The sequence below is a fragment of the Pagrus pagrus genome, assembly GCF_965226575.1.
Source record: "Pagrus pagrus genome assembly, chromosome: 23".
Classification (NCBI taxonomy): Eukaryota; Metazoa; Chordata; class Actinopteri; order Spariformes; family Sparidae; genus Pagrus; species Pagrus pagrus.
The window spans coordinates 9,143,716-9,160,091 of NC_140205.1; the positions used below are offsets into that span (position 1 = coordinate 9,143,716).

The window sequence follows — 16,376 nt, forward strand, 5'->3', positions numbered from 1 at the left end:
GGTGTGAGATTTAGCCGTCAGAAATGTGACATGCAAGCTGGAAAAACTGTCCCGATCAAGCTTATTAAACGTAGGGGACGCTGAACATATGACAATAAAGTTTATCGGCTTTAAAGTGCAATATGTTGTTAGCAAGCTAACCAGCTAGCCCCAGCCCATCATGGTCCAACATTCCCGTGCCAGTTGTGTAAACACCAACACTCCCCTGGTGCTACAAGCTGCCAGTCTTGACCACTTCATGCACGGCTAACAGATCTACCTAGCAAACGATGGCTTTAGTTAGCGGTTACTCTGGTGATACGCTGCTACCACTGGTACATATTTTGGCTGTGGCACGAGTACAGCTGGTGGTACGTTAGCAGAAAATGGTGCTAAACAGTTAGCTGAATAAAGTAAGCCGACGCTACTACATTTTTATGTTGGTCAAGAAATGTATGAGGTGATACATGGTGTGTAAAGTTTGAGAAACACTGATCTAGAGAGAAGACCGATAACTGTTGTTGGTTTTGTGGGACTACCGAAACACCCGGCTAGCTTAGCTTTACACAAAGACACGAATCAGGAGGAAACAGCTTGTCTGGCTCTCTAAAGGAAACAAATTTAACCTACCAGGACCTCTGAAGCTCCCTAATAAACATATTATATCTTGCTTTTAATCTGTGTCCACTAAGCTAAGCTAATTAGCTGCTAGCCCCATCTTAGATCTTTAGCATTGAGTGTGAGAAAATGGGACTTTATTTATTAACTCTCGGCCAGACAGTGAATCAGTGTACTTAGCAAAAATATTACTTTCAGCCACCATCTTAAAACTACGATAAATACAAAAGGAGGTGCATCAAGATCATGCATTAGCATTAGCAGCTAATGCTACTAAGAACTGAGGTAAAACACAGTCCACTCAGCTTAGTGAAAAACCCCATCCTGCAGAGGGACTAGCTTTCAAGCTAGCATAAAGGTTATCCAGGGTATCGCTGCCTGTTTAACAGTGTTTGTGTGGGAAAGGACATCATTTTCTCAGGTGCTTCTGAATCAGCGTTTGAGATGTGAACTTGCGGTGACGGAGGGAGGGGGGGGCGCGATCGCTTAACCATGTAAAAGTGATTCACACGTGGTGAAGATGTGAGTAATTTGTAGCTATTTAAAAAGGTCGGAGACAGAGTCACACATTTCAGAGCTCTTAGTACCTCTTCTGTTATCTGCTGTGTGCTGCAGAATGAAGCAGATTGTTAAATCTCCCCTCCGTTTGAACCCGCGGTAGATTTACAGCTCACACTCTGGCCTCTCGACTACCTCTGGAGCCGATGGGAAGTGTGGCTGAGGGCACCAGATGCCTGCTTCTGGGGGCATTTGGCTCCAGGTTTGCTCCACAACGAGGCACGCTGTTACACATTTGCACCCGGCTGACATGATACGGACTTTGTGGGCGGAAAGTAATCGTCATTGGGCTCAAATCATTGACTTCTTTACAGTTTAATAGGAAGAGCAAACGACGGATGACTAGGTGGAGGGACGGAGGATGGATATTCGGGCTGACGGCCAGCAGCAGAAAGGTCAGGACAAAATGTGCAGCCAGCGTGTGGAGGGACAGACGTCTCTTCCTGCCAGGACTCCTGTTCCTTATTAGCACCCCCTGCTGTCCAGAGGAGACGTATTTTGTCCATTTGTGGAGCTGCAGGCTGTTCAGAACAGGAAACACAAACAGACACTCATCCCTCGACATTCATGCTGCTCTTTCTTGGCTCGCCCGTCTCTCTTGCATACACTCAGCCTCACCTGCACACGGGGGACATTTTATCGCAGCGCAGTCAGGCAGGAGTTGAGCTATTGACTGGCCCCGCAGAATGGGACTATGGGTATTCTGGGACCCGTGAGATGATGGAGACTAATAAGATGGCAGACCATTAAAAGACGGCCGGAGAAAAAAGAACAAAAGAGTAGAAGGGGGGAGCATTAATACTACCTTGGCACGTTGCGTTGTGTGTGCGAGGGAATGAGTGAGATAACGAGAAAGAGAGGGATGCTTACTGTAAGTCAATGAGCTCATATATCACACGGCTCTGCCAGTGGACTCGAAATGTTCATTATCTGAAAATCATGGCCGGTTGTAGACGGAACGCGGCGTTCGTTTGAGCCGTTAGCGAATCTAAAGATCTGTATTCAGGCTGAGAACAAAGAGTCGTAATCAGAACGGGACCCCGGCTCTAAACGATCACCTCATCTTCTCTGAAATATGGAAAACATTACAGGAAAAAAAAGGCACATTTATTGTTTTACTTCTTTCAGTGACTCCGGCACACACAGAATGGTTATTACCGCATAATAAGCTTTCCTGCGGCACATTTTCAATGGATATTGTTGCGGTGGCTGCGCCCTCAGGGACAAGCGAGTCGGTTCCTTCCAAATGGACAAAACCATTGTTTAACATGGCGCAGGAAAGGATGAGAAATGATCATAAATCCCAAATAGAGTAAGAAAAACTGCATGCATTAGGAGTTTCATGTGTTTTTTCTCACTGCCTGCCCCTGCGGAAAACCAGAATCATTTTGCTGTATTCATGGTTTTGTCATTACTTCCTGCAGCATTTTTTCAGTGGATAGAGATGTCAGTACCTGAGCCTCCAGGGACAAGTGAGCCAGTTAAATGACCAGAACTATTGTTTAACATGCTGCAGTGTTGGATATAAAAGTCATTTTATGTATTTTTTTACAAATCCTGCCTCTGTCACAGCCCAGGCGCCAGGATACACGTTTATTACCTTCAACATTTGTAAGCATGACACCGCTGGATCATTTCAAAAGGAGAACTCTGGACAATCTCCAGCCGTGTATGTGGAGACAAAACCAGACGTATATCATGGGAAGTCGGCCCATCTCCAGCCACGTTATTGGTGACCAAACCAGCTGTTTTGAAAGGAGACCTCGTGACATTTCAAGGTGGAGACCGAAACCGGATATTTTTAACCGGATGTCGGGCCATCTTTAGCCGTTTAAGCGCAGATTGTAGGGAGACCTGGAGACATCTTCAGTTGCGTTTGTGGCGACCAATGCAGGTGTCTTAAGCCAAACCATGACCAACCTAACCAGAGCATAAGCACAGCATCTGTTAGAATAACAAATAAAAGGCAAGAGTTTGGTATTACGTTGACATAAGGACTCAGAAGAGACTGATTTCTGGTCAAAACTGTAGTAAAAGAGGCCTAGATATCTTGACTTTGGTCCTTTATTATGGCTAAGAAATGACCCACTGCTGATTGGCTTAGCCCGGATATCCTTATGCTAACCCAATGCTGACCAATCAGAGGTAGGAGTAAGAAGCGCCAGTCCTTTGCCATCCTAGGAGAGAAATGTCTCGTCTCCTCGCAGCTTTAAACACAAACATTTTCATTTCCGTTTCCAAGTTTGTAACACAGACTTTTTGTTTGTGTTTCTTTAAGCCCAAAGTCGTGAACCCTGATGACTCTGCCTTTATTCAGGGTAACTTTCTTGATTTGACAAAGCTGCTCCACAGCCGCAGAAGACATTAAACACGCAGGCTAAGTGGCAACTTTGACACGTTAAATCGCTGGAGTGCTCCTTTATAAATATAAATAATCTGCATTGCTATCAACAGCTTTTATTCCGCCTTTGAAAGCAGTTTGTGTGCGTCTAGGAAGATCTGAGAACCAGGCCCCGACATTTATACAGAGGCTGAAACTTAAAAGAGTGCTGATACTGGCGCACACACACACAGACATTTGAAAGTGCACACACAGGAGAGCTGCTGCAGCGAAGTCATCAAAATGTTGTGCTTTTATTAAATCTCCTCTGTAATAAAACCCTCCACTCGCTTCACAATGCTGAGATAAGCTGCAGACCAGAAGAGGGAAGAGGAGGAGAAGCTCTCAGATCTGAACGTTTGACGCCACGGCGCAGGAACGCTGCGACGCACAAAGTCCAGAGCGTCGTGGTCTTTGTTTTTTTTCTTAAACATGTAGCGTGTCTCGTCTCATCAGGATCATCGGGACGAAACGGTGAATGACGTCTAAGATGATGCAACTGAGCGCGAGCAGATTCGCTGTGGTGGAGTGTCTTGCATAAAGCGGGGCCTTGGGGGTGAAAATAAATTAGTCGCAGCATCACTTTAATTAGAAATTACTCCCAGCACCCGCACTCTTTAAAAGCTCCTTTCATTCATTCACAATGCCGCCGAGTGCCGATTTCAATTTTCGAGTGAATATTTAGGCTACTCGAATCCCAGAGGATGTGTTTAAAGCTGGGACAAAAAAAATTAAACAGCTGAATGGACGAACCCTTCGAGGAGGATGACGGCGAGCGCTCCCTCTGATTGGTTCAGAAGAAAAAAAACCCTCTGGACCAATAGGAAGACGACGTGGGGAATAAAACATACTGGTGCGACGGAGGGAAAAGGCACGATCATACGTGTGCAGAGGTTTGCCTGACTCCGCTCAGGCGGCCTCTGGATGTGACGCCGTCTCTTCCTGCTGTGGCCTCTGTTCCCATGACAACAGAACAGCAAGCCGACAAGGTCACTCTCTCCAGCTGAGGCAGCACGATAGCGCGGCCACGGCGTGCAACAGAGGGAGAGGGAGGGAGATTACGGCGAATGTTCAATCACGGGGTGAGAGGGTGAGAGAAAATTTGGGCCACATGTGAGGAGTTTTGCACGAGGAATGAATTTTGTGGCCGCAGCGCACCTCAAAGGCACACTTTTGCCCGTGAAACGTCCTCCAGCAAGAACGGATCAATCATCCTATCAGTTCCTCCGTCTGTCTCAATGCATCATGGTCCCTGTAGTTCTGCCCAGCAGCCTCAACCTCCATTCGTCTCCGCTCCTACCCCCGAAAGTGACAAAGCATTTCCAGCTGTGTCCTTATTCATCCCGCGTCACCTTTCCATTTGGCAGACAGCATGACTCCACTAATTAGTGGAGTTTATTATTAATTCCGGTGATTAATTAGAGAAAAAAGGTGTCTTGGCGAGACGCCGCAGCTGTCTCACTCGTGCCTCCACCAGAGGTGAATTAATTTCCTGCAAGAAACGCCATCAATCTCCCCGCTGCGATCCCCGTCAAGCGTCGGTTTCATCTTGTGGCGTTTTATCGAAATTTGACTCGCGATCAAGGACGTTTTTTAAGGAGCGGATAAAAAACGATGACACAAGCCTCCTAAATCTGGTCTGGCAGCGTCCCAAATGTGTTGTCCTTCTTTTTATATGTTCTTTTAAAAGTCATATGCTCCACCAGATGCAGCGCGTAAACCTTCCTCTCCTCTACTTTAGCTTTCTTTACAGCCTATCATAAACGGCGGGGCCGTAAACTTTAATCGCGCTGCAAGTTAAAAAGTGGAGATCGCCTCTAATTTGCCAAAATTTACCCACAAATCTCACTCTGAACTTTCAGATAGTTTTTCTGCCCAGCGACAAAGAAATACCCCAAATATTAAACCTCTGTTATCGTGTGTTCATGGAGACAGAAACGATTCTGTGGCAAAATCTCGCGTAACTTGACAACTAATTTCCTCCCTGACAAGGTAAATCATTATGGCAGATTGTGTGAGCTAATTAGCATAACATACCTCATTAAGGCGCCGGTGTGTGTGTGTGTGAGTGAGTCATTTGTCAGGAGCGCAGCGGGAGGACTGATTTAAAGGGGTTTGTAGATGGTGAGCAAGATGTCTGTCTTTCTGTCGCACTGCGAGCCTGTTCGGGGAGGGGGAGGGAGCGGTCGGTTTGGCAGCTGAATCACCGACAGGCTCGGGTATCGAGCCAAAAATATGTGCAGTCACCTGCCAACAGCTGACTGGTCGGTTTATATTTAACTCTGTGACCAAAAGAGCGAGTGTTTACTATCCTATTATGACTCAGCCATGAAGGGACATTGTTTTACAGTACATTGTGTCAAACTTTCCACTGTAAAGACACATTTAAGACTCAGCACTGTTGTTTTTATGCAAATTGTTGTATATTGCATTATATCTTGGCGCTCACTTGAGACAGAAGAGTCTTTGATCAAAGGCATCGCTCTGCAAGACGTTATTGTGTGCGTCTGGGATGCTCCTATTTATAAGTTGTCTGTTCTCTCTGCTGTTCACTTTATTTATTGTTTCTACATGTGAAGCAGCTCGTCCAAACTCATACATTTATTCATTTGAATTAAAAAAAACTCTTTCTCACGAGAGATGTTCAGTCATCGTCAGATAAGTTGTACACTTGCAGAAAAATTGTTTTATTAGCTCCTTAATAATAGCAACAGCAGCGCAGACGGGTAGACGGCCGCCACCCCCAGTTAACTTCCTCACCTCCCTGTATGTAAAACACTCTGAATTGCAATATAGATAAACCTCTCTTACCTCGCCGGCATGACAAAGACAGAACGTATTTAATGCTGACATTTTAAACTGCAGCCTGTTCTCAGCAGGCCTCCAGGACGAGCGCCAGGCTTTGACGCCAGTTTTCATAGTGGCCAAACCGTGTCATTACATCGTCTCCTGATGCACTGAGCATCACGACCGCGGTGAAAAGACTTGTTCACCCTCACCAATAACATTTTGCAAAGTCTAGGAGAGTCGCACGATTAAATTATATTATCCCCGTTCCAGTTAGCCGGGCGCTAACCCGGAAGCTAACTGGCTCGGTTGGCGAAAATCTCTCATGCAGAAGACAGTCGAGTTGTTTGGCTTTATTCGCCACTGAGCAGCTTTGCTGAGCTTGCTTTGACTTCGCCTCCATGGCTGTGTCCAGGTATAATTACAACGTCCTTGGTTCTCACTCCCTTGGCGCATTGGGAGTGAGGACATGCTGCAGTCGCCCTACGCCTCTAACTTTGACACCCCTGGATTTTAGGTTTTGGTGCCACGACAGTCCAAATGTCATAATATGTTAACTGTCATCACGCTTTATTTTAAAGGTCTAACTGGACGTTGTACATAACATATTGTTGCTAACTTGACTGCCGATACCTTCCTGTGCCAAACCGATGCTAGAGGGGAAGGTACAGTGTCATAGGGCATTGACCAAGCTGCCATATTTGACGTGTTGGTGGCTCAAGAGTTAAAATTGCAGACGCTATCCCTCTCCCTGCCTGTAGATGGCGCACACTGGCGGGTGTAAACTACTGCCGCTGCTTCTTTTTCTTGCTTAACGGCGCGGTCGTACTAGGAACAGGGAACACAAAATGAATCTACATGTTTTTGCAAAATGTTTTGTTCCAAAAAACTTTTTAAAAAATGACAGAAGAGGGAAAACACAGCTGCACGAGCTAACAAGCTTTGCTGTCAGTTAATTAAATAAATAAATGAAGTAAAAGGTGCAACACAGCTAATAAGCTACATGTTGGACTCTCTGGCTCTGCGTCCTCTCAAAGGTCAGCGCTGTCAGGACAGCATGCGATTGTTTATTTACTTCGCCCTGCAGAGCGAATCCACTAATTGCATAGACTCCACTGTGAGCAGGTCCGAACAACCAACCAAACCATCTCAGTTGTTTTGGTCGAGCCTGGTTGCTGGTGTTTTGCATCGTTTGTTAAATGTGCTTTCTTTGTCTTCAGACAGAATAAAACGTGAACATAAGTGATAAGCTAATCAGAGGAACCAATAAACTCCTGTGACTTTACTACTTTGCTAATATTTCATATACTTAGTCCATATGGCAGTAATTTCTGCTGTATCCTGCTCTATCAGTGCGAGATGCTGCACCAGTGACCTTGTAAGTTTAAAGCGACGACTCTAATGAACCCTGGCCAATTTATCGGCTGCTCTGGCGGACAGGAGAGCTGAGAGAGCAGCTGTACTCTCCCCCAAACTACGCCTTACATTGTTCAAACTGTTCGCACATATTGCGCACATCAGCTTGCAATGAAAAAGCAAAAAGGTGAGCATGTGTACATCTTGCGGAGATAAACAGTCAAACAGAGTTCAGTCGTTGCACTTCTGCTCACCCCAAACGCTGGAGAGGCATTTTGTTCTAAAAGCGGACTCACAAAAACACACAGCAGCGATTTTAAAAAGGTAAAAACTCTACCTGCGGGGGTTTGTCCACCAGGCATCTTCCCTGAGTGTCATTATTTATAGTTCTCCACGCTAGAATATTCAAAAAAAACCTTTTCCTTCCATTTATTAGGTTTCTGGGGCCCCGTGTGTTGACCACAGCAGTTTTTAAAGTTAAACTTCGGGTCCCCTATGGAAGTGTAAAAGTAACAACAAAACTCCTGAGTGCAATTTTAGCACACAGCAGCAGAGGACGGCTCACGCTGCTAATTGAAAGGCTGTTGCCATCCCGCACAATCAGCTTGTTCCACGAGTGATTATAGATCTGACTCGGCGACCCTGAATACAAATCACCTGTAGTCCCTCAACCCTCCGGTGCCTCCCTAAAGCCTGGCAGGAGCGACCGGACTGTCGGGGTGAGTTTCCAGCCTCCGCAGGGTCCTCATTAAATGTGACAGTGAAATCCTCACTTCTCCTTTCAGTTCACAACTTCCTCCTTTCTCCTCATTTAAATGATCCCACATACGTGCTTGTTTTTTCCACTTCCGACCCGATCGGGTAAAGCTTCCCCGGGTGCAGGCGGAAACAGACCAGAGAGAGCAAGCACGGCTTCAAATTAGCAACAATGAGTTCTTGTGAAAACTCACGCCGCTGCCCTTTTCTGAGCTGACCCCTCTGACACACAGGCTTGAATTACTCTCAGTAGAAGCAGCGGTGCAAATGAAATATCAATGATTGCACTTTGTCTGTCAGGTTCAGTGTCTGAAAAGAGGCTTCATTACATCCTGAAGTGGAGGCAGTGCACAAAGAGGCAACGTGTTGTCCTTTTTATATGTTAATCAGGCTTTCTCTGGTGGCAAATGGAGCCCAACAACAAAATCCACTCATATTTATGTTTATAGGAGGCTTTTGTAAGAATTTGCAAGGTTTAGGTAATTTGCGCCCCCTTTCAGCAGTTTAAATTCAAAACTGAATATGCAGACGTGACGCACATTTTTTGATTCAGTGTGACTTACACTTTCCGAGGATGTTGTTATCTCTGACGTCCGTTGCGAATAAATGGCCATTAATCCATTTGGAAATCATAAAAAAAACACCCTTTAGAACTTGCCTAAGAATTATCATGTTTTTAAGTTCACTTCAATATCAAAGTAATACACTGGTAGTCGTCTGTACATCGGTGGGTACATTGCAAACAGGAACTGCTAACCGCTCATTCGGCATATGTTTAATGTTTAATTTGCCAAAATGTAGATAAATATAGGCAAAACGGAAACAGGACTCAAGTTGTAGCCTACAGGCAACAATCTACTTCCTGTTTACATCTCCCAGAGCATTATGGGAACTGTAGGGCCAAAACTTAAGTGTATAAGGCTGTATTTCTACAATTCAGTGTATTGATATCCATTTAATGAACTGCACTTCTGTTTACTTCCTGTCAATTCTACCATTACGTTAGCTAGCCTCTAACCTTAGTGCTCACAGTGCTTTTGTGTGTGTGACAGTAGTGACTAGCTAACGTCGCTAATGTTTATGTAGGACACTGAGTGACTATCAAAATGTTTAGAAACACAAAAAACGAAAAAATACTATTACTTAAAAGTGTTTTTAAGTAAACAGACATTCAGCTCTTGCTAGCATTGAGTCTAATCAGGCTAATGTTTATGCTACTAGACTAGCTAATGTCCACTACTAATTCAAAGTGAAGTGTGTAGGTGATCATAAGGTTGGAGGTGTAATGTTATGTAGTAATGTAGAGCTGACAGGAAGTTAACAGTAAAAAAGAGCCACAGCAAGCTAATGTTAGCTTAGCTCTAACATTGGTGCTACACTGAGTGAGTAGCTAACGTCGCTAACGCTTATCTAAGACAATGAGGCGTAATGTTACAGGGCAGTTGACATGAAGTAAACAGACACAAGGATAAATTAAAGGAGGAATAGAAAAAAGGGATAATGTTGCATTATTGATATTTATTTTGACTCTGAATGAATCAACATGGACACTCTGACGCACTCCTTTCTGCACATATCTGCCCCTTCAAATAACGACATATGGCATCGCTGGCTAAGAAATGTGATGACTCTGCTCAAAGCCCGTAAATAACGAGAGAGAGAAAAAAAAGCCTACAGGGTTCAATAAGGTGACGTGACTCACTCGTCTCTCTCGGCTGACCTATCGTTATGGATTCCCCTGCTGATCTGGTGGTGTGAGTGTAAATTACCTAACATATGCCGCGTACATTAACACACACACACACACGCGCACACACAGAGATAGACAGGGAGCTATGTTCTGATCACTGCCAAGCCAAAGCATGCAAACATGATAAGAACTTTTTTTTTTCACATGAACACAGATGCATTACATGTGTCAACAAGGAGGCTCACCAGTTTCCAGCATGGGAAAGACCCTACAGTACACACATCAATGCATTATGGTAGTTTTTTTTTTTTTTACATTGCATAAATAAATTACACTTTTTTTTTGGTTACATGGTAATATTCATACATGAACTCTTTCAAACTTAACGTGACCACAGTGGAGAGACAAGCCCGAATGAAGTGGACATGAGTGATGATGGATGCAATGGGGGGCGTGGGGGTGCTGTGTGAGAGTTATGTCGCCGTGATGTGATGCGGTGATGCCACGTGAGTAAAATGATCAACGAATTTCACTGACAACAATGCGGAAATACAGAAAATCAACAACAACATAATACAGCTTTCGAAAAAGAGATAAAGACGCAACAAAGAACAGGAAAATAAAAGACAAAACCACAAGCTGCTTTCTGTCTCGGCCCCAGAGAGTCGTCCTTTTGAAGTGGTTTTGCTTCGGAGATTGGCAGGAGGAGGAGGAGGGGAGGCGGAGGTGTCGGAGGGGTTGACAAGTTAAGCAAGGACCTTCCGTTGTGCACTTTGTTTGTGCCTTTAGCTAATGGTCCCTAAGCACAAAGCAATCACACGACACAACAGCACCTAACGGCTTCTATCAAGCAAAGTTCAAGCTGCTGAACTCCGATCGATGCCGGTGTTTTGTTTTTATTTTTTGTCTACCTTTTCCAATTTCCCCTCCGGCTTTGATTTTTATGAAAGTCACTCCCAATTTTTTTAACCACGCCGCCTCTGGAGTCGCCACATGTATCTAATCGATGGACTTTTCGTGACACTGTTAGGGACTTGGGTTTTGAGTCTGACAATTGCTTTTTTTTGTGCTGTCCTTTAAAGGTGCAGTACGTAAGATTGTTTGTTTAAAGTATTAAAAAATAAACGAAAAATATTGACAGAATGTGAAATAACGGTGTTTATTTTATGTCTATGTCTAAAGCCAACCTGCTCCGAGCTCCTAGTCCAGCTAATACGACCATTAGCTGCACGGTTAACTGAGCTAACGGCAGCTAACATTTGCAGCAGCTAGCGGTTACTCTGGTGATATGCTGCCCCCTTGTTGTTCAGAGTATAATTCAACCAACTCTTACAAGTTGCACCTTTAAAGTGACAAACAAATCCAACACTCCCCCCCTTAATATCCCTCCATCCTTCAGTCTGTCCAAGTGGCTGACTGAATACACAAGAGGTGTTTAAAGTTTGATTTTATTTCTGCTGCACTTATTATTATGTCCCGCACGGCCGGGGTTATGATTTGCCATCAGCAACGCAGCTCCCTTATCTCCTATTTTTCTGCCAAGCTCAGACAATGCGGCAAAACAATCCTGCAGAACGTGCAGCCCACAACAAACAAGCCATTTTTGGTGGGCGGATGGCTTAATTGCTACTGATGCGCCTCGGCCAGATGAATGCCGTAATTATAGTGACACTCTGGTGGTAGAGTGCACTTGGGTAAATAAAAGCAAGAGGCCAACACAACATTTTGTGCTGTCGTTTCTGCACAAAGGCGTGTCTAATTCTGTGTTTTGTAGCCTATTCAACTCTAAATATCAATTATTAAACTCCCTCAAAGCTGTCATGCAAAAGGTACAGTTATTACAGCGGCTAATTATGAGTTGCTGTATTTTTCCTATTCCCCGGGACAGTGGTTGCAAATTAGCACATCAAACTAACATTAGAGCTTTTTAAATTAGCCAACTTAAAAAACTTTTTATTAGAGTTGCACACAAGTGTTTGTGCAACAGCTGGATTTCCAACTGGCAGCATCAGCTCGATCGCTGCAGCGTGCCGATCTGACATTAAAAGATAACGGCGTTATCATCCCTGCTTTGCTCGCTAAACTCAATGTAATGTTTTTCCAATTATACAAAGCTCCACCAAGGACTTGACCACTGTCCAGGAAATAGGATCTTGATATGATTGATTTGGATATTACGCCTGTTGTTCTAGCGGATTCGTCTCGATAGCCTGACAAACACGGCGCTAAAGCTCTCTGGAAAAAGACAAATCGCACCCCCATCTGTCTCAGATCCACTCAGAAAAAAACAATCTCGCAGCCTCAACGAGAGACCCAAAACCCAAGCTGATGTAACACAAGTCCTCTCATGGGGCTCATCGACATCACGGAGGGGGAGGAAGTTCAGATCAAACCGAAAGCATTTACAACCACTTCAACGTAGATGAACACTGCTGGGGTAGTTGTGTTGCCTAAAGTAGCTACTGCAGCACTGCTACTACTAACAGGATGCATGGTAAGTGGCTGCAATCATTTACAGAAAATAAAAATCAAATTGTTCAAAGTAAAAAAAGAAATATTTGTGCAGATGTTACAAGGATGCAGTCGTCTTACCTGGGGACACAGGCGGTAGAGGTCTCCCCCTCAGGGGCCTCCGGGGCCGGGCAGCAGAACTGGTGGAGCACCGTTTGGTTGCTGTGTGAAGAAGAGAAGACACAGAATAACAGGATGAGTAAAAACATTATGTACTTAAAGGTAAAAGTCAGGTCGTATCTTCTGGTTTTGACCGTTTGCTGAACCCGTGAACAGCTCAGAGGCTGCACACAGCAGCCGCCCCGTCAAGCTCTGGATCTCTCTCCACATGTTGTTCATGGAGCTGAAGCGAGACACTACAAAAGGGTTAGGACGGCTCTTTCTTCTTCTTCTACCCTCTCAAAAACACACAAAAACAGCTAGTTAAAGTGGTGAGGAGTGGATTCAACTGTGTGTGTTTGCTCCAACATAAACTGCAGACGTTAGTATGTACAGCTCACTACGTTTGCTCGCTAAGACAGAAGTGTGTCCCTCTGCTCATGAATTTCAATAAACTTTTCCTTTTGATTAACCTTAACCAATCTTTCCATACCTCAATCTTGATTTTGTAGCATAACCACACCCATATTTTATCTTCCTTATCCACAGTCTTATCCCTATTGTTAACGATATCATAGCTGTCATGTGCATTTATTGCAGAAAGGGAGAATTTTTAAAAGAAATGCTGGCAATGGACATCACAAATTGTCAAATATTGGCCTTTCCTGGCATTTAATCCTTAAAGGGCAATAAATATATCAACACCCAGAATTTGTGTCACAATCTAGAAATATGTACAATTGATTTTGTTTATTTTCAGCTAACCGACCGGGTGAAACGACCTCTCATTGTTGTACTTTATCCATCAGAGTCAACACCCTGCTGCACCTCATAGCTGTAGCTTTTCCCTCTCTGTTTGACCCCTTGTCTTTGTTTTTGACTTTCTCTCGCCTCGGGCCTTCTGGTTTTCGTCAGCCTACTTCTGTGATCCCCCAGACACAACTTCTTTTTTGATCATCGATCAAGGAAAGACTTGTCTTACCCAGCCACGGCCACAAAATACAATATCTTCCCATTTCCGAGTCCATGTTTTGGAGCGATTCTCTTTCAACACTCACTCCACCCAGACACAATGTTGCTACAGAGTTTATTTATACGTGGATTACCCTTGCATTAAAACGCCGGCCCAGTGACGGTTGGGTTGACAATCAGACGAGAAACGCTGCCTCGATTTGAGCCATCGACAGTGTTGTGGACCTCGGTGCAGCCAGATGTCTTTCACATTCTCAAATAGTCACAGCTGTCACTGATGGCTGCCAGATTGTCAGTAACAACACCTCAAGGCATTATGTAACAGTCCTACACATCAGAAAACAAGTCAGTAAAGCCTCAACGTTTTAAAAATGGCGGAGCTCTTCGAGGAGAGGTTACGTGAGCTGGCGAGAGGTTTTAAACATCTAAAATCTAGTGGTTGTGTTGCTTAACCTCCACGCCGGCGTGAAGGATGCCTGGAAGTATGTGGGCAGTGACGGTTAAAGCGTTTGAAACGGACGTATGGCAGCATTAAATGAGCTTTAAGATGTTTCCAGCGACTGCATTTCTCTTTATTTTGCCATTTGAAGTACTGCGGTAGAAGACGTTGAAGGAAAGCACAGCATTTCTATGCTCGGTTGACTGCTGATTTCCAAAAGCAGGACTAAAAAGTTCTGCAGTGTTGAAAGTCATCTTTCTTTTACTGTTCGGTAACGTTTCCTAAATGAATACTGCCGACAAATGATGTGGAACAGGAATAGGGAACATTATATGGAAATTTTTATGGGTGTCGATTATGCTAATGATCAAATCTTACGAGGCACGGACCTCCTCGTGAACAGGTGGCGGTCCTCGGGCTGAGTCTGGGCGGTTAAAAGAACAAACCCTCAGGAGTTTTAGCATGAGAACACAATAAGGCGAGTCAACACACTAAAGGTCACCGTTAACTAGATGATATCGATGTGAAGTGCCTGTTGTCTTAAAAGTAGAGAGGTGAACAGTGTCTCATATTCTCGGATTTGGAAGAAGAAAGTGTATAAAAGCTGCAGATGAAGTGAAAAGGCCACATTTACAACGCTTTGCTTTTGATGTATGTTTTTGTCTGTGTTCAGTTGATCTGCAAAATGATATAAAGAGAGAACCAGACAGTGGATGTGAAGGGTTTTTGAGTGTTTGATCACCAAGGAGATAGACAGAAAGAGGCTCTGGTTCTGAGTGCTTCAGCACCACGGAGAGAGACTCACAGTGAGAGTGGATGTGCCGGCACCGTGGACAGAGACAAAGGAAGAGGACGGTTGAGGTTCCCAATTAAAAAATGCTCTGCGTCGCTGCAGTAACCAAACTACTATCTTTATTTAGCCAGAGAAAGAGTTTGTGTGTTTCAAAACAACGCATGTCAAAAATAGCCGGATGTCCGTCTGCATGTTTTTACATTTCGCAGCATGCATTTCTGGCTTTTCTGACCCACAATCCTTTGCGTGGCGGGAGATTCGTTGAGGATACACAAAGTATCCTGTGATAAACAACTGGTTAAGACGTTACTCTGACACCTTGAAGGTGAAGATCCTTTGTTGATTTCCTTGAGAAGAGGGTTTACTCGTGGGGGAAGAACTGAACTGATAATTATCACCAGAGATCCTTTATTGATTTGTCGGGGAAGATGGTTCACTCGGGACAGGATTCAGAAACCAAACTTAGTAATGAACTTGAATTTCTGTTGTTTTTTTTGTTGTTGTTGAATCACTGAAGGGTTAGAGCTTTCCACTTCCAGTAACTGACTGTGGAGCAAACCGTTTTTATGCACATTTAACAGAAATACTGCTAAAACTAATGGCAACGTTTCAAAACATGTCCTCTTTTGGCAGCTAAAAAAAGGACGATCCAGGCTGGTGAAAGCACCGAGTCTACCTTCAAATCATGTTCTCCTCTTTCACTGTAGATAAACAGTCACAGGTGAAGGCTGATACTGAAATATAGCGAGGAGAGAGCGAGGATATCAAACTTTAATGTGCATGTGAGAGCGCCGTGAGTGCATCTGCTTCCCTGCCTCCATTGGTACGTCCTCTCCTTCAACCTGGCCGCTCACGTTCTTGACTCCCAGGCTTCATCCATCACATTCCTCACTATCTTCCCTTCCCCCCTCTCCTCTCCTGTCCTCTCCTCTCTTCTCCTACACCGATTTTCCATCACTCTTTACGACTCCCCATCCCCCTATTCTGGGTCCTACAGGCACGGTGTGTTATGCAAGGAGAGGAATTCGCTCAATTACTCTTGCTGTCAGAAGATGTGGTCGGTAAAACGTCCCATACGTCCTCTCCCTGGACTCGGGACACGGAGAAGGACGGAGAGCCGAGAGGTGAGACGTAAAGATGAGAAAGCGAGGGTAATACTCCCGGCAGCAGCAGCCACCACCCCCTCCATCCTTTATCAGCCCCTCCGTTGCCTTTTTATCTTCTGCCCTGTAGGCCTCGTCTCTTTCCCCTTTCCCCTGGGAGAGGGCAGAGAAAACAAGAAGACCTGCATGTCTTCTTATATCCCTCCTTCACAAGCGTGACTGCAGGTTCACCTCAGCAGCACTTCAATCTGCTCAGTCCTCTGAAACTGCAATAGTTTATCACACGACACACAGGGTCCCTTCTGAAGTAGGCATTTTTAGCCTCGTCAGAAACA

General features: G+C 44.6%; 1 protein-coding gene across 2 annotated transcripts in view; it reads right to left on the minus strand.

The window, feature by feature from the left end:
• Window positions 1-16,376, minus strand: part of iqsec3a (IQ motif and Sec7 domain ArfGEF 3a) — a 104,833-nt gene that overhangs the window by 71,835 nt on the left and 16,622 nt on the right. For both annotated transcript variants that reach the window (XM_084345804.1, XM_084345805.1), the window contains exon 2: window positions 12,717-12,797. In XM_084345804.1, the coding sequence (XP_084201930.1) occupies window positions 12,717-12,797 (81 nt within the window). The remainder of the gene's footprint in view (window positions 1-12,716; window positions 12,798-16,376) is intronic.